Below are 27,575 nucleotides of genomic sequence, written 5' to 3'. Positions count from 1 at the left end.
AACAACAAATTAGGTGGCTGCATTTTGTTTTGATTTTTTTAGGTCTTAGTATTTATCCCCATTGTTTTAAAGTTTTAAGAAAACTCTCCCTAAAGAACTCTCCTACTTTGACATGTACGCAAACAAGTAGTGGGATCGTATATAAGACAATACGCAAACTCAGACCAGATAACGCCTCAATACCTGAAACTGAAGATCTCCTTCTTCTCGTCTTCCCAAATATACAAAGGGAGTCCGACCCATAAGTCAGAACCTCTCCGGTTGGTTCAAACTTTTTCGATTTTGATCCAGTCTTTGGCCCAACCTCCTTACTACTATCTAATTAGCTTGGATTTGGTTTTGGTATCTTCATCCTCTTTGGTACTATGCCAGGCGAAACTTTCTGTTCAGTGAATAAAACACGGTAATGATTTATAACAATCTGAAATAGAATTAATATCAATTATAATATAAATAACTCCATACAAATATAAATGCGAATTCAATAGTCAAGACCAATAAAACTATAAGTCTCAAAGTGAGCATCCTTAACCTAAAACTCACCACTGGGTAGATCTTTTAGAAAACATTGCTATGTAAGGTTATGGTTAATAAGTGTATAAATATTGAATATAACACTTTCTGCACAATGTACTGAAATGTTTTGGAAAAACATAAAAAGAAACTTTAATCTGCTATGCACTTATATTATGCATGACATTCAAATCAGTCGAAAATTGTTAATAGAGTGTCCTTCTAAGAATTAAAACATATACAGTAGTTAGTATATAAATAATAAGTTAATTAGTATTGAGTATGATAGACAGTGTGGACAGTTCTTAATAGTTTTCTCAGATTAATTTAATGCAGTCACTCAGGTTTTATACATGGACACTTCAACAAGAAGCATCTTCATAGACAGGATACATGTTTTGCCCTCAGTAAGGGACCGTAATAAATTTTCATTATTATTGCCCTTCAAAGAATGGTTTGGGAGGGTTTCCTCATTTTAAAAGGTTTTTAGATATTGTAGCCATAATTTTCTTTACAAATTCAACTATTTTCAGCTTATGTAATGAATGTTTCTACTGTGGCTTGTCGTAGGTTTTGCAGAGCTAGCCCTAGCTGTAAAACTAAAATGTGGTGACACAGCAGCTGATATATGCTCCGTTGGCGAAAAATGCAGGTAAAATATTGCTTTCAAAGTTTGACCTTAATACTCATAGAATACAACCTTCTGGTAGCACTCACACGGATGTATTCTTGTGCTTCTTACTAGTCACTTGATTCAGTTATCATTATCCATCCATCAACTCATCCACTTTAAACGTCAAATTTTAATCTACAATCAGTTACAATCTGCAGTGTCTCCTGCGAAGAGAGTTGTCCTGTGTTTGTTGGTGAGGATGTCTCCATTTGTGGGTGGTTACAAAGTCTAGGGTATGATACCACCGATTTACACGCAGAACCTCTGCAATACAACCTTAACATTCGATCCAATACCCCCGAACGGTGAGACTTTTTTCCTATCATGTTTTTTCCTATTCCTATCCTATGTGCACAATGATTTGTACGTTGAAAAGTTATGACGAAACGGAAAGATTAGAAAGTTGTTTGTCACCAACTTTCAAGGTATAGTTACTTACTTACTTGGGGTTGCTTCATAGATCCTCTATCGGGTCATCAGAACGGCTGACCACCCGTGCAGCGAAGTTGCTGTCTTTTCTGCGCTCCAGTTCAATAACGAATTCCCGTTCTGGCAACAATATCCAGTAACAGGAGGTTCGTCCGGAATAGATGTAACAAACTCCGTCAACAATGACTAGTTGCAATGAGACGATTGTAAGCTGAGCACTTTCAAAAACAACTCTAGATTTATTCTGATGGTAGGCAGACCAAATTCCTCCTGCTTACCTTAACCCTAACACAGTATATCAAGCAGGTCCAAGAGATCAACAAGTATTTCTAGTCACGCGTTTCCTTACATTCCTTTCAAGTTCATTAGACAACCTCAATCTCAAATGGTAAGTGTATTTTCATCTTCAAACAAGCAGTGCTGTTTTATTTTAACAGGCAGCTGTTTGGAACTAAATGCAGTAAAACCTGATTTACCGCACCCCGATTTACCGAGGCCATTTCCTTCTCCCAAATAGGGCTTAAAACATACATATATAACATGTAATGTTGAAACTATCAAAACCCCGATTTACTGCAGCTTTTTACTTTCTCCCAAATAAAATTATTGTTTACGAAGAATAAATTTACCAACCTGACTGATGTATTGATGCTGATGTATTGATGATGAGTCTACAATCATCATGATTGTAGACTCAGCATCCTTTACAGCATCATCTTTAGTTTCTTATATTATATGGCTGACCCAGATATTAACCGATAAATTGCTGTAAAAAATGTGACTTAAATTTATTATTCACTTCCTATATTAGGAAAGTTTGGGATCAACAGTGAAGTTTTACTGTCACGCAGAAGGGAATAGCTCCCTCAAATACGAATGGTATAAGTCGTATGTAAGCAAATTCTCGGTCACTCCCTGGATCCCCTCTAAATTACCAGGTATTTATTGCAGTTTTTAGGTATTTACAGGTGTTTTCAGGTGTTTACAGGTATTTACAGGAGTATCAAGGTATTTTGCAGGAGTTTTCAGGTAATTCCAGGTATTTCCTCATCATTATATTATATATATATTAATATTTATGATGGTCTGACAATACTTGTTGTAATATTGTGTGTGAAATTTACCGCTGACATTTCATGTTGTCAGTACGGACTTACAGTCAGTGTACTCCTCAAATCATTGTAATACAGTCAGTGCACTCCTCAAATCATTGTAATAAAGTCAGTGTACTAATACATCAAGGGATGGTCACCAAATATACATATGAAAGGGTAGCTTTTTTTTAAGCATATTATTTCAATTATTAATTAATGTTTTTAGCCATTATTATAAATAAAATAAATCATATTTCTGACTATATTTAATTTAAGCTATAAATAACCATGAAGTTTGATTTTGTCAAAAGGTATCAAAGCGGAAAAAGGTCATATTTCATGCGGTACATCCTGTGTAAGACCTCCCCTCGGCCTCCGTTCCTCTGCACACTATAGTTACTCAGTGACTATTTATATAGTTATTAAGTAACTAGTCATATAGTAACTACGTAACTAGAAATCGAAATATAACTATACTTTGAGTAGATAGGGCGGGGAATGTAGAATGTAAGAATGCTGTATTGTTCAGATATTGTGCGGATAAAATCTAAATTTTCAGGAGCAGCTTTATCACACTTTCAGGAGCAGCTTTGTCACACTTTCAGGAGCAGCTTTATCACACTTTCAGGGGCAGCTTTATCACACTTTTATGAGCAGCTTTATCACACTTTCAGGAGCAGCTTTGTCACACTTTCAGGAGCAGCTTTATCACACTTTCAGGAGCAGCTTTATCACACTTTCAGGAGCAGCTTTGTCACACTTTCAGGAGCAGCTTTATCACACTTTCAGGAGCAGCTTTATCACACTTTCAGGAGCAGCTTTATCACACTTTCAGGAGCAGCTTTATCACACTTTCAGGAGCAGCTTTATCACACTTTCAGGAGCAGCTTTGTCACACTTTCAGGAGCAGCTTTATCACACTTTCAGGAGCAGCTTTATCACACTTTCAGGAGCAGCTTTATCACACTTTCAGGAGCAGCTTTATCACACTTTCAGGAGCAGCTTTGTCACACTTTCAGGAGCAGCTTTGTCACACTTTCAGGAGCAGCTTTATCACACTTTCAGGAGCAGCTTTATCACACTTTCAGGAGCAGCTTTATCACACTTTCAGGAGCAGCTTTGTCACACTTTCAGGAGCAGCTTTGTCACACTTTCAGGAGCAGCTTTATCACACTTTCAGGAGCAGCTTTATCACACTTTCAGGAGCAGCTTTATCACACTTTCAGGGGCAGCTTTATCACACTTTTATGAGCAGCTTTATCACACTTTCATGGCAAGAAAAAGCCTTAACCTGGTAAACGTCTTGCCTGCACAAGAACAATTCTAACTGCACATTGCACAGTGTACATCCACATTTTTGTGAACAAACTGATATGTATCCAATCTACACAAACTTGTATGTTGTCTGCACACTTTTCTCAGGGCATCTCACTTCTCTGCAAGGTTCACCTACTATATAAATATGTATACTATTTCCGCAACTATAATTAAATTATTTATTGAGAACATGAGTAATGAGTACGATGTAGTGACAGTTGACACTGAAACGTTAACGATTCCTGTCGCAATACACGATTTCATCCGAAATTTACATCAGAAACAGTCGCAGTACTTATACTGCCATATTGATTTAGAATATGTTACAAATTTATGGTGTACAAATTTATTAAAAGTTGATTTATTTAACGACATTTGACTATCAAGTCTGTAGGTTACACCAGTGTTCATTACTTACTTTACTTACTTACTTTTTTACTGTTTTTAATAAATAAATTATATCTTAAAGTACGATGTGTGCAGGATTTGAGGATAGTTGACTACAAGCATCGTATAATAAGTCGTCAATTAGTCGTCAATCAGTCGTCAATTATCATGGTTATGTAAGCTCTGAATATCCGATATCCTAAAGCATCCCGGTCATCCACACTTTCACACACAACGGCTGAATCTTTAGTTTACGATGTACATTGTATAATGTATATTATGAATATCTTAAAGATATTCTCGTCTATGTATCATCTTTTGGGTGAGCTTGTTTTCCATACCATCATCCAATAATACATATATTATGTTGACATTATCTATCAGTTGCTCATTACTCAATTACTGTTATGATCAATAAACCAATTAACCTATCAATTAACCAATTAACCAATCAATCAACCAAATAATCAACCTATCAATTAACCAATTAACAGCTTTAAACACACAGGATCATCAAATAACGAGTACGTGATAACTGAAACAACGCGTGAAGACAGTGGTTACTACATTTGTGTGGTGACAGAAGAGGGTTTGTCAGGGGACAAGTATTGGAGCCAGCCTGCCAAACTGGAGTTACTCTGTGAGTCTTAATTATAATGTACTAGAAAACCCGTGGTCACAGGGAGGAAGCTAATAGTATTTTTTGTTAGTAAGTTTAAATCGAGTCAAAAAATATCATACACAACCGAAGATACAGCCGATTGAAATGTTGCTCGCACTAAACACAACGTAATATCAACAAAAAAGATTACCAAAACCGATTAAAATGACGTTAAAACAATCATTGCACGTGCATGTGCGCGTTTCAACCCTCGTTGGTCGTTACCATGGTTACTTTGCAACCTTTTGCTTTTTGCCGAATTTGCACGTGGGCGGTCGTACATACATTCTACAGAAATAATTCTCTGAATTATACTATAGACTAGAAAGCCTGTGGTAACAGGGACGAAGCTAGTAGTATTCTTTGAAAGAAAGTTTTAATCGCATTAAAAAATATCCATCCCAACCGAAGATACAGCCGATTTAAATATAAAACACTTTAAACACAACGTAATTACCACAAAACCGATCAAAATGACGTTAAAACAATCTTTGCACGTGCATGTGTACATTCAAACACCGTTGCTATGGAACGTTTTGGTTGTTACCTAAATTCCTATTTTTCATCTAATTTGCACGTGGGCGGTCGTACATACAGACATCAGAAATAATTCTTTGAATTATAGTAGAGATTGTAATTAAAATGTAATTAAAATGTAATTATATTGTAATTATATTTTAGTTACATTTTAGTTACATTTAAGTTGTCTTGTAATTAAATCTATCAGGCTTCTAAACGTATCTATATTCTATTATGCCTATGATGTAATTTTAACAGTATTATTATATCATATACATTTAATGATATCATCGTAAATCGAGTAGGTTTTTTAAAGCTTATATTGTTTTCAAGTTAAAAAATAATTTCCGTAAATCAAGCCCCAACAGAATAATTGCGTCTGATAATTTACAATTTAGCACAATGACACAGTGTCACACTGACACACTGATACACTGACACACTGACACACTGACACACTGATACACTGTCACACTGTCACACTGACACACTGACACACTGACACCGTGACACAGTGACATAGTGACACAGTGACACAGTATCACAGTGACACACTGACACACTTGACACAGGGAAACACTGACACACTGACACATTGACACACTGACACACTGACACACTGACACACTGACACACTGTCACACTGACACACTGACACACTGACACACTGACACCGTGACACACTGACACACTGACACACTGACAGTTGACACACTGTCACACTGACACACTGACACACTGACACACTGACACACTGACACACTGACACAGTGACACATTGACACACTGACACAGTGACACAGTAACATGTAGCAACTAACACTAACACTCATGTAACCTAACCCCCATAAACAACAACTTTTACAATTTACATTACGTAATGATGACCTTGTGTTGCCAGCAATATGTTAGTACATGCAGTAATTATTAATATATAATACATCAGTAATGCAATTGTTAATATATAATATATATCAGTAATAGTATCTCTTTATCTTCATACTGGCGGGAAGGTGGCAGTGATTCTGTGTTTTGATTGGTCCATGCTGGAAGCTGATTGGTTGTTAACGCTGTCACGTGTTAGAGAGGAATGTGAACCACCTCCCCCACCTGTATATCAATTATCATGGTGTATCCAGATCATAGTGTTAGATCACTTTATCGTGATCTAACGGTTCATGTGACGTCACCCACAGCTGTAATGAAGGTTGTGTGTGTGTGTGTGTGTGTGTGTGTGTGTGTGTGTGTGTGTGTGTGTGTGTGTGTGTGTGTGTGTGTGTGTGTGTGTGTGTGTGTGTGTGTGTGTGTGTGTGTGTGTGTGTGTGTGTGTGTGTGTACTGCGGAGTAGTACGTGACAGCGATTAGCCAATCAGCTTCCACTATTGACCAATAAAATTCACTATCACGTGCTAGCACCCATTCACCCAGTATTAGTCGAATGACCAGATATTAGAATTAGATAGGACTCTCATAGAAGTGGGTTCTGGTGGACCACATTTGTTTTGACTATAAAGAAGATTTAACGATTTTCCACCTATTTCAAGATGTTCGTACTGGAATCCGCATGGAATACATTTTCGTATGTTTTAAATTAACAATTTCTGCGTATAACATTACTGACTCGTTGTTGTACACGTTTCTCTTGTTGTGTAGCCTAATATAATGATATAATGTAAGGTAAATAACAGGCTAGGGTGTACTGTAAAGATTAAATGCAAAATCAATTGATATATAACGAATAACCTTGGATCTGTTATTTTTGGTTCCGTATAAATAACATGTGTAGTCAAATGTGTACTGTGTAGTCACATGTGTAGTCACATGTGTAGTCACATGTGTAGTCACATGTGTAGTCAATAGTCATTGGGGCTGTTTACGAGTGTGGAATTTCCGTTAATCAAATAACCGTGGTGTCGAATTTCCGCTTAGGATCAGTAACAATGTAGGCGAATAAGTTTCAAAACAGTATATTATATAATACTAGAAAGCCCGTGGTAACAGGGACGAAGCTAGTAGTATTCTTTGAAAGAAAGTTTTAATCGCATCAAAAATATCCATCCCAACCGAAGATACAGCCGATTTAAATATAAAACACTTTAAACACAACGTAATTACCACAAAACCGATCAAAATGACGTTAAAACAATCTTTGCACGTGCACGGTGCATGTGTGCATTAAAACACCGTTGCTATGGAACGTTTTGGTTGTTACCTAAATTTCTATTTTTCGTCTAATTTGCACGTGGGCGGTCGTACGTACAGTGTACAGAATTTTCTGAATTATAGTAGAGATATGTATATTTTCCTCTTTTTCTATCTGGACCGTAATATTTTCAGAATTCTTTGGCATGAAGATGAATATAAACGTAATTCGAAGGCTTATGGTTATATTTTACGTCAAACATATAATATTGATGCAGATACCACAAATTGTATTGACACGTGATGCTTATAACTTTATAAATATCTCCGGGATTTCGACGCGGGATCATATTATCACTCAGCCCGGCCCGCTGTTAGATAAACATCTCAAGGTGATATCATCCCGCCCCGGAAATTTGTATAAACCCGGCCCGCTTTTTAGTCGTAACTGATGTTTATTATTCAATTCTCCGACTTACAATAATCAATGATACTGCTGATTAGAACTCGATAATAGTAGAACAGTTAGACGCGCGATCACGTGGGCGCGTCACGTGCGTACCACGTGCCACCAATAGCATACGCCGAGTCTATACCACGTGACACGAAAGCGCACCACGTGATATGAAACATCGTAACCGTCCACTTCTTTTACACGCAAATTCCTGGGAACGTTGCCAAGGCAGCTAATTCTTGGAATTTCTCCAACGCGTGGCGTGAGAAGTTGGCGACTAGCCAGCTACCCTTGTCCGTGCCCTAAAAATAGTATTGTTTTGCTTGCTCTCCTTCCAGCTCTTGTTCCTGCTAACGTTCAAGCTATTGCTCCACTATGACAGATCGGTTTGACATTCAGATTGATGAACTGCTTTCCAATCGTGTTCCGGACAGTACAGTTAGAGTCAACAACTGGGCTCTAAACAAATTTAATTCTTGGCTTCAGTCATCCAGATTTGCTCGTGACTTCAATGTTCAATGACTTTGAAAATAGAAATGAAAATATTACTAAAATCAGACCCGTATTCCGAAATAAAAACTATTTTATCACTCTCTTCTAAAGTATAAATCCCTTGTCGAAATCGCCGGAGATAATTATAATCCATAAACACTTCACGCTCAGGGCTAAATAAATGTAATCCCTCAGCTGGCGCTTCGGGATTACATATTAACACAAAACTCGTGCGCTGCGCGCACTCGTATGTGTTTATCAGATCATCCCGCTAGCGCGGGATGATCTGTTATATAAACCCTTTGCGTGGCGGGTTTATGTTATTATAACTTGTACCGATACTAGTTAAGGGGGCCGGGGGGTCTACGTCTTGTTAATGGTCGGCTGAAGGACAACAAGTTCCCGAAAATCTGTCTTAAATCTAGAAACAAATTTTGCAACAATAGTTTAGTTTTTGTATATAAATGTAAAAGCTAACAGTAATGGTACAGAAAATGACTTACATTAGAATTCGGATGGGGGCTTCCAATGGTGAAAAATGGTGAAAAATGGCGAAATTTTACAATTTGGAAACTTGATTCACCATAAAAATCATTCACCATTTTACACAATTTTTCACCATTTGAATGTTTTGCTTTCGAAATATCAAATTGAAATGTTGAATGTGTATTCTGGTACTATACGACGATACCGAGAGCTCAGTTTCGATGCACCTTAGTCACCATGATCACCAAAAGTTACTACTTTTGATGTACCTTACTCACCATGTTCACTAAAAGTTACCATTTTTGATGTACAGGGTGGCCCAAAAGTAACTACCCACACACAACCCTTTAATAACTCAATTACTTGGTATCAGAATTGCCTAAAAATTCCAGAGAACATAGATATGGGTAAAACTAAAATTTCCTGAACGTTTTGAGTTAGGAACTCAAAAATTTCCATTTTTGAGTTCCTAACTGAGTGGTTTGATAATAGAAGTGCTTTCCCAAAATTTCGAGTTGGTTGTTTACAACTAAACCGAGTTATGACCATTTTAAGATCTGGCGGATACATGATCAATAGTCTGATTGCATTGGTTGGAACCTGCTCATAGGACAGCAACCGAAGAGCCGAAGCGCTATAACGTGAATTTCTTTGATTTTAAGAAAAGTCACAAAATACCTGTCACTTTACCCTCATATTTGCAACCATTTCAAGGCCACTCAAGGTTATAGCCACATGGACCCCTTATGTTTTGTAAGCTCAATCTTACCACGAGCAAGCTCTAACGCTTTTGCTAAGAACTTTTACTTTAGGACCCATTCCAAATGGAATCATATTCCTCTAGCTATACGTGAGATAGAGATTATTTCTGAGTTCAAAAGCAAATTGACCTCTACTCCTACATGTGGGATAAAATTCTGCCGGAGGACTTTGATTATGATCTAGATTATTCCCTCGAGACAGAGATGTGAGGCAGTCTACCTAAAGCTAACAATATGTTCATAAGAGCTTAAATCCCTGTTGTCTGTATTTCTCATATTTCATTTTAGTGCATATCATCACATCATGGATTTCACTTTATTATATGATTTGATTGCTTTTGATATTTTTGTGTGATTCTATTTGAAATTCTATTTGAAATTCACGATTTCCGTGGGCCCATACTTGTGCAGGAGGTGCATTTTGCTCTCAACATCTGTGTTTTGGTGACCCTCAGGTCCTTTGATTACATACATTTTGTCCTAGAAAATCTGATTTTATAGGAGGTTTAAATACATTCATTGTGTAAATGTAATTGATTGATTTGAAAGATTTCAATAAAAAAGTATTCACTTAAAGTGATCAGATCGTCATCCCTCAACATGCTCGGTACCGCCTAATGAGGCTCATTATTGCCCGCTACTGAATAGCTCCCGGTGACATCACTGATTGGGTGACGAAATCACTGATTAAGTGCCGAGATCACGTATCCGAAAGACCTTAAAAGGGTCATAACTCGGCTTAGTTGTAAACAACCAACTTGAAATTTTGGGACTACTACTACCTCTAAAAAGGGTTCGCAGTTCCTCTTTAGAGTTTTTTCCAACTTCCTTCAGTAACATAGACAAGTAGCTTTGTCTTGGTCGGATGACGTCATGACACGTGATATGACGTCACATTACGTTAATCTTCGCAGATTTAGAAAAGCCGGCTGTGGTGGTACAGGAGAGGACTTTCAGAAGTGGATTATCAATGGCGAAGTTGAACTGTGACTTGCCCAACAGTTACCCTCAAGCGATCGCAACGTAAGATTTCCTCCAGTTTATAGATACATACATTACCTTAAGCTTAATATCGATTTAATTTAATTACCTTAGTTCGTTTAATTATGGCGGGTTAAATTTTGGCTGTTTTTCGAAAAGTACACCATGTTTTTATTTTAACCCGCCATAATGAAACCCGCCGAGTTAATTTATGGCATAATAATTTTTGAAAAATCCGCCATATTTTTACCCGCCATAAATATACGAACTAAGGTAGTTGAAACGGATCGATTTATAAACCACCGTTCGAACAGAATATTTAAGATTTTCAAGAGTATGTGTTTTTCTATCATGACAACTAGAAACAGGAAAATAGGAATGCAGCTCAAAAGCTGAACTGCGACGGGAGGTGAAATTTACTGGGGTATCAAAAATAGGACTATTTGACCTACAATAAACACCCTACGCGCGTGGGGTGGACTCCTGGGGTGGACTTTTATTCAGCGCGTATTTTGTAGCCTGTTCAACTTGACGTTTTGATTCGTTACTATCTCAATGTCTCAGATACACAGAATGTGAGGTGATCATCTTAAAGAGAAACGTCTCAGCTTTCACCTGGTGTAAAGTTTATCTTTGTACTCAAAATATAGCTCGCTCAGTGTGCAATAGAAGTTGACAATACAATAACCACGTCTGCGACCGGTCGTCAGATACCGGAGTGTTGCACAAAATTGGGTCCCTAAATTAAAATTCTATGACACAGTTACCATGCAGAAATGTCTGGAGTAACATTTGGTGAAAATTTGAAGGGTCTACTGTAAATATTGCAAAAGTTATTGAAAACAAACTAGCTTAATCAGAAGTTTTTGGGAAAATTTCAAATTTTGTACGTAGTGGGGTCTACAGGGGTGGACTCTTGCGGCGCGCATCTGACGGAGTGGCTTTTTCAACAGCCGTCAGTACGGCCAATATCAGAGCACAAATTATTGTGAGTAAGACCTTAATGATCAGCTATGAACCCCTCACTAGAGTAGTAACCGTATCTAAAAACAAGGAAATGTTATTCCGTCAAAGCTCAAATTTTTTACTCTTCTCAGTGCAATTAGTGTTACTATGAATGTACTAGCTAAGTATCGTTGATCGTAGCTGCATTACACAGTAGAAAGTAACCAAGGAAGACTGCTGATTAACGAAGCAATTTCAACGTGAACAGTTCCAAAATACATAATCATGGCGACGATAGTTCAACTTGAACCTTTATAGTTTTTACAGTCTAAAATCACAATAAAATCACGTGAACTGCAAATCACAAAATCAAATCACTCAAATCTGATAGTCCCGACTCCCGTTACAGTACGCTCTCGTGACAACCTCAACGCTTAAAAAATAAATATTATCCAGTCTTGTGACCACCGATGGCCCTAACTCTCCCTTGTCCGCGAGGAGCATCGTTGCGACCATGGGGTTTCAGTTCTTTGTTCTTCCCACTCGGCTTCGATAGATCGAATTGGCTGGAAGTCAATCTATCAGAAAGACCTTTGTCGATCTCAGGGGCGTGGTAAATTGTGGATGTCGGAGTATAAAGCTTCCTGAAAAGATTGAGACATTCACTCGGTCTGTTGTAAATATCAAATAGTCCTTGTAGGCAGAGATTTAACTTATGTTGGGTTTGATAACTAGAGAAGGCGATTTGATATTCATTGATAGTATAAGCATATAAGCATAAGTGATAAGTTTATATACCCTTTTTATGGTACCTCGAGGCTCGATATCTGTATTCAGTAATCATCACTCAAAATCTACTTATTAAATTTATTAACTAAACAAGTTAATGTATTACCGTCCTAGAGAGGTTTCCTGAGAATTTGAAGTCTCTGTAGGTTGCTGGCATGTCTACTAAGCTCTTCGATTGAGGAGTTTTGGACCCCTCGGCGGTCCAAATGATTTATAATGCTGTGGGCATTTTCAACATCTATCGAGGTAAACGCCCTCGCAGCATAACCTGTAGAGAATGAACATGTCATCAATGTGAAGTTCAATGATAAAAATCAGAGTGGCCGATTTCAACGGGCAGAATTCTAATATCATGGCCATGGGGAATGGACTATTTTTTGTCGATTTTGCAAACCAAACTGGCAAACGATTGTTGATTTTCGTCACTAGTCTAAAATGAATGCAAACGTTCGGCCGAACATTTACATGATTAGAAACTTACCGGTTTCTTTCGTTATTATGTACAGACATGGCCGGGCTTGGGTTCCGCATACGATATCTTCTATCAGATTAAAGTTGAACCCACACTTTGTACTGCTCGTGGGAGGAGGAAAGCAAACGGAGACCTTTTCCATGAGCATCTCGTGTAGTACCATCATCATGTCGATTCTGATATCAGCTGCAAAATTCGTCTATTACTAAATGCTAGCTTTTCGAACTTCGCATCTTGGAAATAACAACTTCTATGAAAGAACACACACACACACACACACACACACACACACACACACACACACACACACACACACACACACACACACACACACACACACACACACACACACACACACACACACACACACACACACACACACACAGACAGATACACACACCCACAAACACATACAGGCATAGCCACACACACACAGAGACACAGACATACAGGCATACAGGCATAAACACAGACACAGACGGACACACAGACAGACACACAGACAGACACAGTTACACACAGACAAGGACACACAGACACACACCCACAAACACATACAGACATAGACACACAGACACAGGCATAAACACAGACACACACAGACACAGACGGACACACAGACAGACACAGTACACACAGGCACACACACATAAACACACATAGTTCACTTCAGTGCACTACATTACAATTACAGACACACGCAGTACAATCAGAGACACACACACGATACAAAGACAGACACAGACACAAACACACAGAGTACACTTCAGTACAATCACAGACGCAGGCACAAAGACATATACAAGAAGAGCAGATTGAAGTACCTTCATTTGCAGATGTTGACGCATTGATCTGTGGGATATGTTCTTCAGTCTGTAACTGATCATCTGCTAGAACTGTCTCATCTGGATCAACCGGAGGAGTATCTTCCGGCAGGAGTCTGAGTGGGTCTATCGGGACAGCCATGGATCGCTCTCCCTACCTTGTTGAATTAAAGACAAAGGTCAACGACGGATGTCGCATGTTAGTCCTGTAACTAAATGTAATCCAAAATAGTGAATAAATAATTTTTACATCTGAACGATTGTATGTCTGAATGGTGATTTTTAATCAATGAACAAAAGTTCAGGATTTTACCTTCTGTTAAGCTGTTAGCAATGACTCTAGCACCCTCTCCCTACAAAACGACCATATCTCGGTCTGAAGCTTTAAACCGTCTTGCCTCAGCAGCCATCTAGCACAGTCGACCTGTCCTGTTAATTGTGTGATCATCAAGTTACCAAATTTAATCCTTCAATATTCAAATAATTGATTATTAGACAAAACAGAGTTTAGAGCTCGACGTATGCTTCAGGGTTTCACACTGTGCTGTAATCAAACGCATGACTAAAACCTCTTGCTACTATTACCAATAAACCCATATTGTTAAGGCGGTCGAATGATTTACCTGAGTTGATCGCGTCCATGAAAGGGTTAAACTGCGTTCTGTCCAGCTTGTTAATGTCCGTTCCAGCAGCCAGCAGTGCCTCCGCTTCCGTCACTCTCCCTGCTTTGCATGGCCAGTGAAGCGTAGAGCTCCCCTCTAAGCTCTTTGACGATCCGACGAAGGATCCAGATTCCCTTCTTTTCTTTTGAGATTGCTTCAATTCTTCCTGGAGTATGCGGATTACCATTTATATACTTCCATACAGGGCGCGTGAACAATCAGCAATGAATTATCAATTAATCAATCTAGTTTTTGAGTAGAAAGTCCACAGATTGTGATACATTGGATTTGATATTGGAAAAGACATAGCTTACCAAATACCTTTTCATGGGCTTTTTGGAGGACAGGGATGACTTATTCCTGCGTGCCATTACACCATAACTATCTGCTGTAACAGCAAAAATTAGAATTATGTCGGACATAATTCTAAAAAATTGGAACATCGTAGTTAATCAGTGTGGTGCTAACAACAGAGAGCGATTTGAACGTTAGGCAATTTCATAAATTCCATTAACGCGATATAAGGATGATTGGAACAGGCTAAAATCTACTATGTAGCATTGATAACTGGCTATATCGCTGCATTAAACGATAAAAGTATTGCTAACTATGGATATTCTAAGTGATCTAGGCAGAGGGGAACCGGCACAGCCAGATTGCGTTGTCTTCAGTGACTAAGTTTCACGATAGTAAAATTGACCTTATTTATTTTTAAAAAGGATGCACAGTTCAAGCAATAAATCGATCAGCTGCTCATATGATATTTGCATTTAAAGGAGGGCCCAGTGCAGTGACAAGTAAGTCTGTTAAGGCAACATTTAGTTCTGAGATTAGCTGAGTCTTGACAAAGATAAGTTGAGTTTCGAGAAAGTGCACACGGATAAAGTTATCAAGTGAAAATGATAAGACTAAGTTAGGGTCCAGTCAACAGAATGGCAGCTGTAACAGAAACAGTTCATTGGATAGGGGAGTAGGGGATTATGACGGAGTGAAGTTTATATAGCAGGGCAAACAAAAAACAACTGACAGCACTGAGCAAGTGAACTGGAAAATTGAGGAAGGGAAATAACTGTGGTTGTCAGCCCTTTCCGTAGCAATCAGGATTTCCCACGAGATCGATCAGGCAATCAGGATTTCCCACGAGACTGCTCCATCCGATGCGCGCACTTTTGTCACGTGACGGCCACGTGACGCTCAAATCGTTGTCACGTGGTACAGAAGGGAGGTTCCTAGAGCGTTGATCTCGACAAGAGGGAGTTTCTCACGGTTTATCTTCAATAACTATCGCTATTTTTATAGTAGAGAGTTGAAACTTTCACCAAATGTTTCCCTAGGGGGGGAATGCAACGTCAATTAATGTCAGTATTCCATAAAAACCCCAAACTGACATTGACATTAATTGACATTAATTGACATTAATTGACATTAATTGACATTAATTGACATTAATTGACATTAATTGACATTAATTGACATTAATTTGTCTTGAAATTTGAGATTATCATTATTCGATAAATATTCAAGATATTCACGTCTATGTAAGTTAGACCGGTTTAAAAAAAACAAAATGTCATTGAATAATTATGAGTATGTTCTTATCTGTTGATCCTTAGGTTCAAAGACCACCAAAAAAAATTTCAACTTCCAACTCTTCCATCTTCGGTCCCCACCGGCCACGCCCATATTTTATTGGTTTCTTATACAGGTAAAATATCTAGAATCGGCTTTTTTAGTATGAAGGATTAATGTTAGCTGTTTAAGATTCGATTTCTCTTGGAGAATTTCTCTTTAGACTCTTAACTTGCGAACAAATTGAAGCAGCAAACTTTAGGCTAGAAACTTTATTGAATTGAAATAATCATTCCACGTAACAACGTCTTCTTCAGTTCTGTAATAAAATTGTTAAACATGTGTAAAAATTAACGACGGAAAGAAATTTAAAATAACATTAAAACAAAAACAGAGAAATAAAATTTACGAAATATGACCCAAAAAATGTAATTGCAAAAAATGTCAAAACAACAAAAAATACGACAAGAAGAAATGCAAGCTAATACAACTAAATACTGTACTACTCATGATACTAAACTAATTAGTAAACGTAAAACTGGTTGTTCAGAATTCACAGTTCATGTGTAAAAACTAATGATAAAATCAGCACTTAAGCAACGATAACTCGGTTGTCATGGTTACTATCCAAGATAGTCCTATCAATACATTATTTACTAGTTAAACATCGACTAAATATTTGTACAAATAACTCAACACGCCCTTGGATGGCCACACCCATTTAAGAAAATTAAATTTCGGAAAACCGTATTATTTTAGTTTTATTGTTTAATGATCTGAATTTTTTCACATTTCACATTTACATATGTGATAGTAGTGAATAAATTGATGATATAAACGTTCTAATGTGCTAAAAATATGGTAGAACTACATAATCTCTGGTCGAAAAATATCGTGTCAATTAATGTCAGTATTCCAAAATTTTGCAAAACTGACATTGACATTAATTGACATTAATTGACATTAATTGACATTAATTGACATTAATTGACATTAATTGACGTTGCATCACCCCCTTCCCTAGACATTTCTGCATGGTAACTGTGTCATAGAATTTTAATTTAGGGACCCAATTTTGTGCAACACTCCGGTATCTGACGACCGGTCGCAGACGTGGTTATTGTATTGTCAACTTCTATTGCACACTGAGCGAGCTATATTTTGAGTACAAAGATAAACTTTACACCAGGTGAAAGCTGAGACGTTTCTCTTTAAGATGATCACCTCACATTCTGTGTATCTGTGACATTGAGATAGTAACGAATCAAAACGTCAAGTTGAACAGGCTACAAAATACGCGCTGAATAAAAGTCCACCCCAGGAGTCCACCCCACGCGCGTAGGGTGATAAATTTGCTCCGACCACGTTAAGCACACATATTTAACATGATCATTGCGTCTCATGTTTGAGGACCCTTCATTTCCCGATTGGCTACATAGCTTATAATAATGGATGTGCCATGAGTCATGACCAATCTTTTACCTTCTAGCAGGTGGCTTTCGATCTCGTTACTAATCAATACCCAACAAAATTGTATGTAACGCGCGTATAATTTTTCTCGTTATGTCAGCAAAGTAAACGTACACTCATTTCGCGCGCACCACGCAAACTACGAATTTCAATCTGTTTTGCGATTTGAATAGTCCACGATTTCTGCAAACGTTTGAGTTGAGTTCTTTAGAAAGATACGCTATCTATAAGGCATAAGCTATGTTTGCTAAATCTATGATTTACCAACAACATGTTTCAGTTGGTACAAATACGAATTGGAAGGCGGACTGAAAGAAGTTTTTGGAATGGTCGACAAATTTTATTACCCCGAGGATGGATATTTGTTCCTTATAAATCTGAACAGGTAACATAGCTTTTTAGCTTATAGGTTCATTAATACTAATTGGCTCATTCAATTAGTTTTATCTTACTGATAAGTGTAGTAGATTATTTATTGCATCACAATATCACGTGTGGTATGACGTCACACTCCAACAAGGATGACATCACGGGCTAAAGTAGTGGATGACCTTGCTGTACGGCAAGTTAAACAAGGATATGAAACTACTAGGTTCCGTACAGACTCAACTCTGCACCCGTGTCAATATGTTCATTATATGCAATCACATCACGTGATGTAATGTCATATCACGTGATATAATGTCACATCACGTGATATGATGTCACATCACGTGATATAATGTCACATCACGTGATATTCTGACCTTGTAAAGAATAAGATAAAGTTATTTGCTGATGATCTTAAATTAATTGGTAATGCAGCTAACCACGGTAGTGTTGCTGAAGATATCGAAGAATTAGAAGTTTGGGAAAGTGTTTGGCTTTTACAATTTAATCCTGCCAAGTGCAAAGTAGTGCACATTAATTTTAACAACAATCCTAATTTAAATTATAAGGTAAATGGTATAGAACTTGAAGTATCTGCACAGGAAAAAGATTTGGGGGTTATTACCCATAGCTCCCTGCTTTGGAACGAACAGATCAAAGCATGTATCGCTAAGGCAAATCGTATGATTTGTTGGATTGTAAGGAATTTAGTCATTAGAGAAAAGGTTGTTATGATTGCTATATATAAAGCTTTAATAAGACCTCATCTTGAGTATTGTGTCCAATTGTGGAATCCACCTGCGGCTCATGGAAGTTGGGGGACTGTTTTGGAGCTGGAGAGCGTCCAGAGGCGGTTTACCCGTCTGATTGATGAGGTGGGTACTCTTCCTTACAGCCGTAGACTGGAAATCCTCAATTTGACAACGCTGGCAGAGCGGCGAATACGTGGGGACCTTATTGAAGCTTTTAAGGTTATTAATGGTATGACTGATTATGGTTCAGACTTGTTCAGACCAAGCAGATCAGGTCTTAATCTGGTTTCATCCAATAGATGTAGTAAAAGTGTGACAAAGGTCAAGAATATCCAGAAGTCTTTTCTCCCGGAGCGAGTTATTCCATATTGGAACAAACTCCCTCCGGACGTCAAGAACTCTGTGACAGTTTTAGGTTTTAAAATTAGATTAGAAGGATATAAGATAGATATGATTTCTAAAAGTATTACAAATGATTGCTTTTTTTGGAATGTTTCTAATGAAGTTTTAGTAAGAATTGAGGGAGCCAGTTATGTCAGTAATAAAGAGAAACATAACAATTATCTTTGGTTCCATCCTTATGTGGCAAAGAAGCGTTTTATAAATCTTTATTCCACTGGGAAGTTTTTAAAATAGGATAATGTTTTTGATGAAATTGTTTTTAAATATTGTATTTGATAATTAATTAATGTTGGTGGGGAAATATTTATTATATATTTTTTCACACAGTGCGATGATAGTTTGTAGACATGTGTGATGATGTGATGTCATAAATTTTACTTTACTTTACTTTACTTTACTATCACGTGATATAATGTCACATCACGTGATATAATGTCACATCACGTGATATAATGTCACATCACGTGATATAATGTATTCTCAGGGGTAGCCACGAGGGGACGTATGAGTGTCATGTGAACAACAGCTATCTCAACGAACACACCGTCGTTAAGAGAGTTGTTGTCAGCATAACGGGTTAGTACTTCGTACTATTTGTATAGATAACCTTGCAAAGCATTAATGTATCAATTGGACGATTGTAGTGAACTTACACTTGATATTCGCCTCATATTCGCAGATTATTTCATCAAAACTCGTGTGAGGTTAATATGTGCTTGCTAACGCGATTATCAAAAAGTTTGTAATATTCCGTTTAATGTCCGGTGTAATGTGAATCGAAGATAATTAATTAATTAATTAATTAATTAATTAATCACAGAACGTCTAATCTTGTTCGGATAAGTGGAAGCGGATTTTTAAAAATTGAAATCTTTTAAATCTTTTAAATTACATACAAATTATACAATGGAATAAACTACAAAATATACGTCGAGAGAAAGTGTGAATTTGCAAACTAGTTTACTATGCAGAATACTTAAAATGTATGTAATCAAATGACTTGTGGGTCACCATGCTCAAACCTGATTTCATACCGTTATGAACGTGAAAATAATGACAATACCGTGATACCATCTTCAGGAACCGCCTCCCCAAACCAAAGACCACCCACAAAAGCATTTTTCAACGAGGGAGCTGCGAGGACAGCTATTGTCGGTGGAAAGTTAGTGTTACGGTGTGCAGCGTACGGTAACCCTATCCCCAAGTAAGGGTCTGCTTAGGGGTTGTTTCACATATAATTACGCAATCGCTTTTTGGCTAATTTTAACCCCCCCCCCCCTCCGTAATCAGTTTTACACGTCATAGCTATTGTGTAATCATTGAAATTGAAACCCCCCCTCAGTGATTATGTAATATGTGAACGTCTTATGATGGAAGACTATGACTGCTCTTTAGTGTGATCGCAAAATGTCTGTCTTCTTTTTTTGTAAGCAGTGGTACCTTAGATTTTTAATGTGTCCTCGCAGCTTTTCAATGTGACCTCCTTCGCACGTGCCTTATTTTATTGACGTTCACCAAATAAATAATTATAACTTCAGAGTTTATTGGGCATTTGGAGACGATGTGGACACATTGTGCAGAATACCAAGCAGCCGCTATAATTCCTCTGACGAAGGTTTGTTTGATCGTGGGTCACAACAACACTCACTCCCCTGCCCCCACTCCCCTGCCCCCACTCCCCTACCCCCACTCCCCTGCCCCCACTCCCCTGTCCCCACTCCCCTGCCCCCACTCCCCTGCCCCCACTCCCCTGCCCCCACTCTCCTACCCCCACTCCCCTGTCCCCACTCCCCTGCCCCCACTCCCCTGCCCCCACTCCCCTGCCCCCACTCTCCTACCCCCACTCCCCTGCCCCCATCCCCCTAAATCACTCCACACCCCTGCCCCCACACCCCTGCCCCCACTCTCCTGCCCCCACTCCCCTGCCCCCATTCCCCTGCCCCCCTCCCCCTTTCCCCTAAATCACTCCACACCCCAGGTAGAGTTGTAGAGTTACACAAGGTGAAGGATCAGGACACTGACTACAGATACGAGTGTAAAGCTGAGTCCGGTAATAATCCCACCAAAACCATTGGTTATCTCAAAGACGTTGGAGTCTACCGTACGTTATTTAATTTTTATAATTAATTGTCCGTTATTATTAATTATATAATACGTTTATATTATTATGTAAAAATAAAAATACGTTATTATTATTATTAAAGTACATTTATTGTTAATTTAATACGCTTAACCATGCATACCTTGCCTCATTGCTTGAATCATGTACTAAATTCTTTAAATGTCTAACGAAGTTTCTACTCACCCACGCGCACGTGTCGCAGGAAAGTTGGAGATAACCCAAGAGAAGCTGGAGTACATTCCTTTGTACCATAGTAACATTACCTTATCGTGCCCCGTAACGGGTCAGAAAAGGAATTTCTGGTATAAAAATGGAATCAGGCTGACTTCAGATTCTGAGTAATTCACTTTTACATTTCAACTTTCACTTTCGGTTTCCCTTTTAAAGTTCAATTGATAATGACCATAGTTACTTTTTTGTGTTAACAATTGTAATTTATTTCGGTATATCTTCATCAATGACAATGCGAATTAAAACATTCGCTTCTGACAATTTCACTTTCACTTTTAAAAATTTCTCTTCAGGGACGATTACACTTTGAATAGCACAGCTAATTCACTGGTTATACCGACTTCCACGCGCACACATGGCGTTTATACTTGCCTCAGTTTAAGTGAATATGGGGGACTTGTACTGAAAAACCTTCACATGAGTTAGTAAATAGTATAATTAGTAACTTTACATGATTTAGTAATTAGTAAATATTAGTAACTTTACATGATTTAGTAATTAGCAAATATTAGTAACTTTACATGATTTAATAATTAGTATAATTAGTAACTTTATATGAGTTAGTAATTAGTATATATTAGAAACTTTATGTACAACAGTTTTGTGTAGATATTGGTACTTTAAAAAACCCAATTTCCACGTTTTACAGCCATACCAGTACAAGAGTTATCAGTTCACATAGCACGTGACATAAGCGATAAGATTAGCAGTAACTCTGTGGAAACTAGCACAACTGTTAGAAACAGTACATTAGTTACCTGCACTGCCAGTGGGTTTCCTCCTCCTCGTCTTTATTGGTACGAGAACCAGAAACTCGTCACCGACTCTTCAAGGTACTTTCACTTTCACTTTCATTTTTGATGGCACTGCTTTTCATTGAAAATTGTAGTTTTTCCAGTTTCTCTCTCGATTAAAATTTGATACATTCCGTATTTTAACAAGTACAGTTTCTCTTTCAGTTTCTCTTCCACTTAAATTTAATGTATTCCGTATTTTTACAGATACAGTTTTTCCTTCAACAAGTCAAACGTGACAGTGATCAACACAACGCTAAATGTCTCCAGATCACAGCGAGAAGAGCGGGGTGCTCTTAACATTGAGTAAGTTTCAACCCGCTTTATCTTACACCGCTTTCACTTTCACTTTCATTATGATGATATAACTTTCAGTTTCACTATGTCACCGATTGTCTCCTGCAGCTGTGTAGCAGTTTCACAAACAGAAGGGTACCTGAAAGAGAAGTCAGCACGTCTCGTTTTAGATGGCGAAGGTGACACTGGGAGTAAGTGTCTCTAATAGACAATTAGTTTACTAATTGGAATGCTATCATGGCGTAATTAATTAATTAATTAGTTAATTACCGTAATTAATAAACTAATTAGTGGCTGTAAGGGGGGCATTGATTGTGATGTTCAAGTTCTGAAAATCTGGCTGGAAGAAAATGCGTTTTTAATCGTGCATGTAAAGTAATCGTGACATAAAAAATTTGACAATATTGCAATAATTTGAGGTGATTTCAGCTGTTACTTCACACATGTGATCTTAGCTGTTACTTCACACGTGACTTACACGTGACTGCACTGAGCTAACCGAGTGCAAGATTCTACAGTCTTAATAAAACGTTGTAAGTCATTTAATCGACTTAAGTCATTCAATTAATCTATTAACCACCTAATTTCCCTAATTAATTAATTAACTTCAGGGGTGGAGAAAGTTGAAGACCGTAAGATTATGTACATAATAATTGGGGCCTCCTGCTTTGTGGTGTTGTTGCTGGTTTCTCTATCTCTCGTACTTGGTAATTAATTAATTAAATAATTGATATAATTAATCAATAGTTTTTCGACCTAGGTTTATGAGGATGATAACGTCTGTCTTTTAACAATTAGTGTTCCCTAATTCTTCGGAATTTGTGGAATTTGAGCTTATGGATATTATCATTTGTAATAACAAATATAATTTTAGGAGTGAAGTTTAAAAAAGAGCGCAGAAACACAAGACCTATCAGAACTTACATTAAAGACATTCAGAGCATACAAAGGGATGGTGGTTCGTGTTAATTGGTTCTTTCGTATCACTTATTTCACAGCCTTTTCCTTTTTGATACCCCATATTTAATTAATTAATTAATCCTATCTAGCTCGATGTTACCACCTTATTTTTCTTCGATATGCTAAAATATAAATATCCCACCTTTTTGTCAGGTGGTGAGGTGTCTACTAAATCAGACCTGAGAGAAGAATACAAATATGCAGCTCATCTTCACGACATCCTCAAGGTACCTGTCACGTGCTAATTTACATGTCACGTGCTAATTTACTTGTCACGTGCTAATTTACTTGTCACGTGCTGATTTACTTGTCACGTGCTAATTTACCTGTCACGTGCTAATTTACTTGTCACGTGCTAAGTTACCTGTCACGTGCTTATTTACTTGTCACGTGCTAATTTAATTGTCACGTGCTAATTTACTTGTCACGTGCTAACTTACTTGTCACGTGCTAATGTACTTGTCACGTGCTAACTTACTTGTCACGTGCTAATGTACTTGTCACGTGCTTATTTACTTGTCACGTGCTGATTTACTTGGCACGTGCTAAGTTACCTGTCACGTGTTAATTTACTTGTCACGTGCTAAGTTACCTGTCACGTGCTAATTTACTTGTCACGTGCTACTTTTCACATTATTTTACCCTCCATCTCTTTTTAGCTCGGTCGTTTAACTCCTCACACGTGCACTGTTCATGATAACTTATTTTAATTACCTAACTTATTTATTAATTATAACTTATTTTAATTATAATCTATAATCCAAATATTAAAACTTAACAGACAATGAAGATTAAGGACGAAGGAGATATCGAATCATTTAGAGATATTATCGGTGACTGGGTGAATGAGGAAATGCAGGGTAACGACGATTCTGACTTCGCCCGTCGCTTCAGAGACAGCTTCATTTCTAAACGCAGTATGGGAAACCGCCTTAACTCTAGCAATAGATTCGGTAACCAGTTCAAGTAAGTTTATTTAGAAGAGAAGATATTTGCACTTTGTGAATTTACCTACCAGACTGACTAATATTATGTGAATTAAAGTAAGATTACGTAATATTATAAGTAAAATAACGTGGAAGATGTTTCTCATTTCCATATTAAAACGTGACATTCCCCCCAGACTTGATTTGAGAAATAATGAAAGAAAGCCGGATGAGTCGAATCTACTAGACGAAACTCCCGAGCGATATTCTGTAATTCCACTTGGTAAGTTACAGAAATATAGGGAGGAGGGATCAGGGGGAGTGACCCCTTACTCCGACTTGATGAATTTTCCACCAAAACACAAAGTTTTTGATTTCCCGGGGCCTTTGAACACTTTACCATGCTTTTAGATCCAATGCTGAAAGTAATCCTTACTCAGATATTATATTTTCTAATCTCACGAGTCCATCTGCGTAGGTGATTTTTTCCTTTTTCGTGCACATTATTTTTACTTTATCATGTATGGAACACTATCGCAAATGTTCGCTCGAGCAAATATTTTCATTTGTGTTTTGTTTCATTCCACATTTCCGTAACTCTATACATATGTCTGTAATAGTTACTGTGTTACTACAGTGCAGTGGTATACCTTGTTATAGCTCAGACCTCGTTATAACGCGGTTTTTTGTGCTATTAGTTTCATCCCTCGTTGCGCATTATAGTGAGGTATTACTGTAGCAAATCTTTGATATCAATCGTAACATGAAACGGATTGATCAGTTTATTGTCCTAGCGATTGAATAGTTATTATTGCATCAAACTGGTTATAAAGTTACCTGGGGACCCAGGCTTCTTGTTTATAAACACACGGACCGATTAAATTGAAGATATGGCGGAATTTCATATTACTGAGCGCGGCTCAGTAAGTTGGATAACCTGGACCTGCATAAGCCAAGGGAACGGCCCATAGCCTAGGGTAACCAGGATGGCCCGGTACCCAAAATCCTAATTAACTAGCAAAGATAAAAAGGAAACAGTATGTACAAATAGATTAAAAAAACTATATACCAAGTTGGTATTATATAGTTTTGTTATCTATTTTTACCAACATCACGTGTTTTGCACGTGTTCTCATGTCACACCACGTGTTTTGCAGGTAGACGGTCCCCCCGTTCCCCTAGAAGAGCCAGTAATCCCATCTACTCCGCTCTTCCCGATACAAACTCTGACAACGACCTCGGCGACACCGAGATAGATGCTTCCCTGCGCCACACTGCTTTATAGGCACCCGATATATTGCACGTGCTCTTTTCGCGCGACACGTGCAACTATTATTGAATTTGGTTATCATATTTTAGTAAATTTGTTTTGAAGTTGAATGTCATTGCTATCTTATACAGTGCTATCTTATACAGTAAGCTAAGAAAGTATTAACTATGAGTTACATTTTGGATGTTCATGTTTGAAGCAATATCATAATTAGAGACAAAAATTGACGAATTGTTTTTAAATGATCAGAATTTGGGTTGAACAATATAAAAACACCAGGGCTTGTACATCATTGTGTTTCAGAATCAGAATTAGCTAACCGTAAATTGGAAAATTATTGATTTGAGTTAATGTTTGGTACAGTTTTTATCAGTATGCAGCATTTTTCATTTAGGGGCCGTTCACGTATTACGTAATCAGCCGAGGGGGAGAGGGGGTTTCCGAATGATTACGCTAGTGTAATTTTGACACAGCAGGGGGTTAAAATTGTCCAAAAAGTGATTATGTAATATTATGTGAAGTTGAACGACCCCTTACTATTTTGCACCGAAATTTTGTTAAATTTGTTATTCTAGTTAATGTGGTTTCAAGGGACGGGTTTCGAACAATACTGGTTTTACATTTTATATCCTCTTCTTTTACTGCTTTTATTTCTTAGCTGATAGGTTACTGCGACGAACAAGATGATAATAGTGAACCGTTGCCCATTATTAAATCATGTACAAGTTAGGTAATACTAATAGTTATAGTTATACATTACCGGACGTTATTTGACCGGATATTGCGTGAACGGAAATAATTTTGAAAGGACATTAAAATTTACGATCAAGGGGTGGACGTCCGGCTAAATTTGAACGGACATTGAAATTTACGCTAGGGCCCCTAGCCTCCAATTAATTTCCGTTCAAATAAAGTCTAATAAGGTAGTTAAATTAAACGGTGGTTGGTTTAGCGGTGGTTGGTTTAGCGGTGGTTGGTTTAGCGGTGGTTGGTTTAGCGGTGGTTGGTTTAGCGGTGGTTGGTTTAGCGGTGGTTGGTTTAGCGGTGGTTGGTTTAGCGGTGGTTGGTTTAGCGGTGGTTGGTTTAGCGGTGGTTGGTTTAGCGGTGGTTGGTTTAGCGGTGGTTGGTTTAGCGGTGGTTGGTTTAGCGGTGGTTGGTTTAGCGGTGGTTGGTTTAGCGGTGGTTGGTTTAGCGGTGGTTGGTTTAGCGGTGGTTGGTTTAGCGGTGGTTGGTTTAGCGGTGGTTGGTTTAGCGGTGGTTGGTTTAGCGGTGGTTGGTTTAGCGGTGGTTGGTTTAGCAATTAGCGGTGGACCATTTTTGGTAACCTGTTCGTCACAGTAATCCTCTTTTTTTTGATATATTCATTATTTCTGACTCACTATAATTTTCAATATTAACGTGTTTTAAGTCATTTTATTTCGATTCAGAAACATTTCTTTTAGTTTCACCATGAACTGAAACATTCATTATTCATTAATATTGGTCACATTTTACAGTATGTTAAAGTTATACCAAGAATATTGTACATTACATTACATTTAATAAAGTTAAACCGACTTTATGTTTTATCTTCGTCAAAATATCACTTTGGAGTAATGATTATATCTAATATTGTCAGGTAGAATTTTGTTATCACTATCAGCTATAAGTTTTGTAAACATAATATTGTCATCAGTAAAATTCAGAATAATGGTTATTTGTTATTTGTCCCTTCTCTCTTACATGAATGTATAAACTAATATATAACCTAATATTAATTATTATATAACCTAAAACCCGGGAACTACAGAATCTTGAACGTTGATTGGTCAT

General features: G+C 37.7%; 3 protein-coding genes across 7 annotated transcripts; 1 reads left to right on the top strand and 2 right to left on the bottom strand.

The window, feature by feature from the left end:
* The first annotated feature begins 1,033 nt into the window (after window positions 1–1,033).
* Window positions 1,034–27,453, top strand: LOC134824078 (neural cell adhesion molecule 1-like). 5 transcript variants are annotated; one of them, XM_063835785.1, is made up of 22 exons: window positions 1,034–1,165; window positions 1,345–1,491; window positions 1,922–2,003; window positions 2,427–2,553; window positions 4,922–5,053; window positions 10,843–10,951; window positions 17,921–18,025; window positions 19,648–19,739; window positions 20,244–20,367; window positions 20,702–20,778; window positions 21,142–21,264; window positions 21,488–21,623; window positions 21,810–21,937; window positions 22,166–22,349; window positions 22,518–22,616; window positions 22,716–22,786; window positions 23,219–23,314; window positions 23,482–23,565; window positions 23,721–23,794; window positions 24,349–24,533; window positions 24,691–24,776; window positions 25,651–27,453. In XM_063835785.1, exons 1-22 carry the CDS (start codon window positions 1,059–1,061, stop codon window positions 25,776–25,778), a joined length of 2,496 nt encoding a protein of 831 aa, XP_063691855.1. In that variant the 5' UTR covers window positions 1,034–1,058; the 3' UTR covers window positions 25,779–27,453. The 5 variants fall into 5 exon arrangements, with proteins under 5 accessions (XP_063691855.1, XP_063691852.1, XP_063691851.1 ...); XM_063835782.1 differs by having other exon boundaries at window positions 22,716–22,798; XM_063835781.1 differs by having other exon boundaries at window positions 1,919–2,003; window positions 22,716–22,798.
* On the bottom strand, window positions 12,280–15,076 carry LOC134824401 (uncharacterized). The gene is made up of 7 exons (XM_063836304.1): window positions 14,923–15,076; window positions 14,563–14,767; window positions 14,253–14,368; window positions 13,940–14,097; window positions 13,125–13,301; window positions 12,750–12,911; window positions 12,280–12,498 (listed from the first exon to the last, which is right to left on the bottom strand). The coding sequence occupies exons 4-6, from the start codon at window positions 14,079–14,081 to the stop codon at window positions 12,754–12,756; spliced, it is 477 nt and encodes a 158-aa protein (XP_063692374.1). The 5' UTR covers window positions 14,082–14,097; window positions 14,253–14,368; window positions 14,563–14,767; window positions 14,923–15,076; the 3' UTR covers window positions 12,280–12,498; window positions 12,750–12,753.
* On the bottom strand, window positions 26,696–27,291 carry LOC134823893 (salivary glue protein Sgs-3-like). Its single transcript, XM_063835490.1, has 2 exons — window positions 27,276–27,291; window positions 26,696–27,108 (listed from the first exon to the last, which is right to left on the bottom strand). The coding sequence occupies exons 1-2, from the start codon at window positions 27,289–27,291 to the stop codon at window positions 26,696–26,698; spliced, it is 429 nt and encodes a 142-aa protein (XP_063691560.1).
* Window positions 27,454–27,575: the final 122 nt, after the last annotated feature.

The sequence above is a fragment of the Bolinopsis microptera genome, chromosome 12, assembly GCF_026151205.1.
Source record: "Bolinopsis microptera isolate Bmic1 chromosome 12, MBARI_Bmic_1.0, whole genome shotgun sequence".
In the NCBI taxonomy this organism is placed as follows: Eukaryota; Metazoa; Ctenophora; class Tentaculata; order Lobata; family Bolinopsidae; genus Bolinopsis; species Bolinopsis microptera.
The sequence above is the reverse complement of the archived record's forward strand: the minus strand, read 5'-3'. Positions and strand labels throughout refer to the sequence as shown.

Excerpts from the sequence above, each read along its gene's own strand:
- LOC134824078 (XM_063835781.1), top strand. The coding sequence starts at position 1,059 with ATGTTTCTACTGTGGCTTGTCGTAGGTTTTGCAGAGCTAGCCCTAGCT. Across the intron at positions 5,054-10,842 it reads TGCCAAACTGGAGTTACTCT|ATTTAGAAAAGCCGGCTGTG; the intron begins GTGAGTCTTAAT and ends TAATCTTCGCAG. Across the intron at positions 24,534-24,690 it reads AGATTCGGTAACCAGTTCAA|ACTTGATTTGAGAAATAATG; the intron begins GTAAGTTTATTT and ends CATTCCCCCCAG.
- LOC134824401 (XM_063836304.1), bottom strand. The coding sequence starts at position 14,081 with ATGGCTGTCCCGATAGACCCACTCAGACTCCTGCCGGAAGATACTCCT. Across the intron at positions 13,302-13,939 it reads GTCAACATCTGCAAATGAAG|CTGATATCAGAATCGACATG; the intron begins GTACTTCAATCT and ends CGAATTTTGCAG. Across the intron at positions 12,912-13,124 it reads CATAATAACGAAAGAAACCG|GTTATGCTGCGAGGGCGTTT; the intron begins GTAAGTTTCTAA and ends CATTCTCTACAG.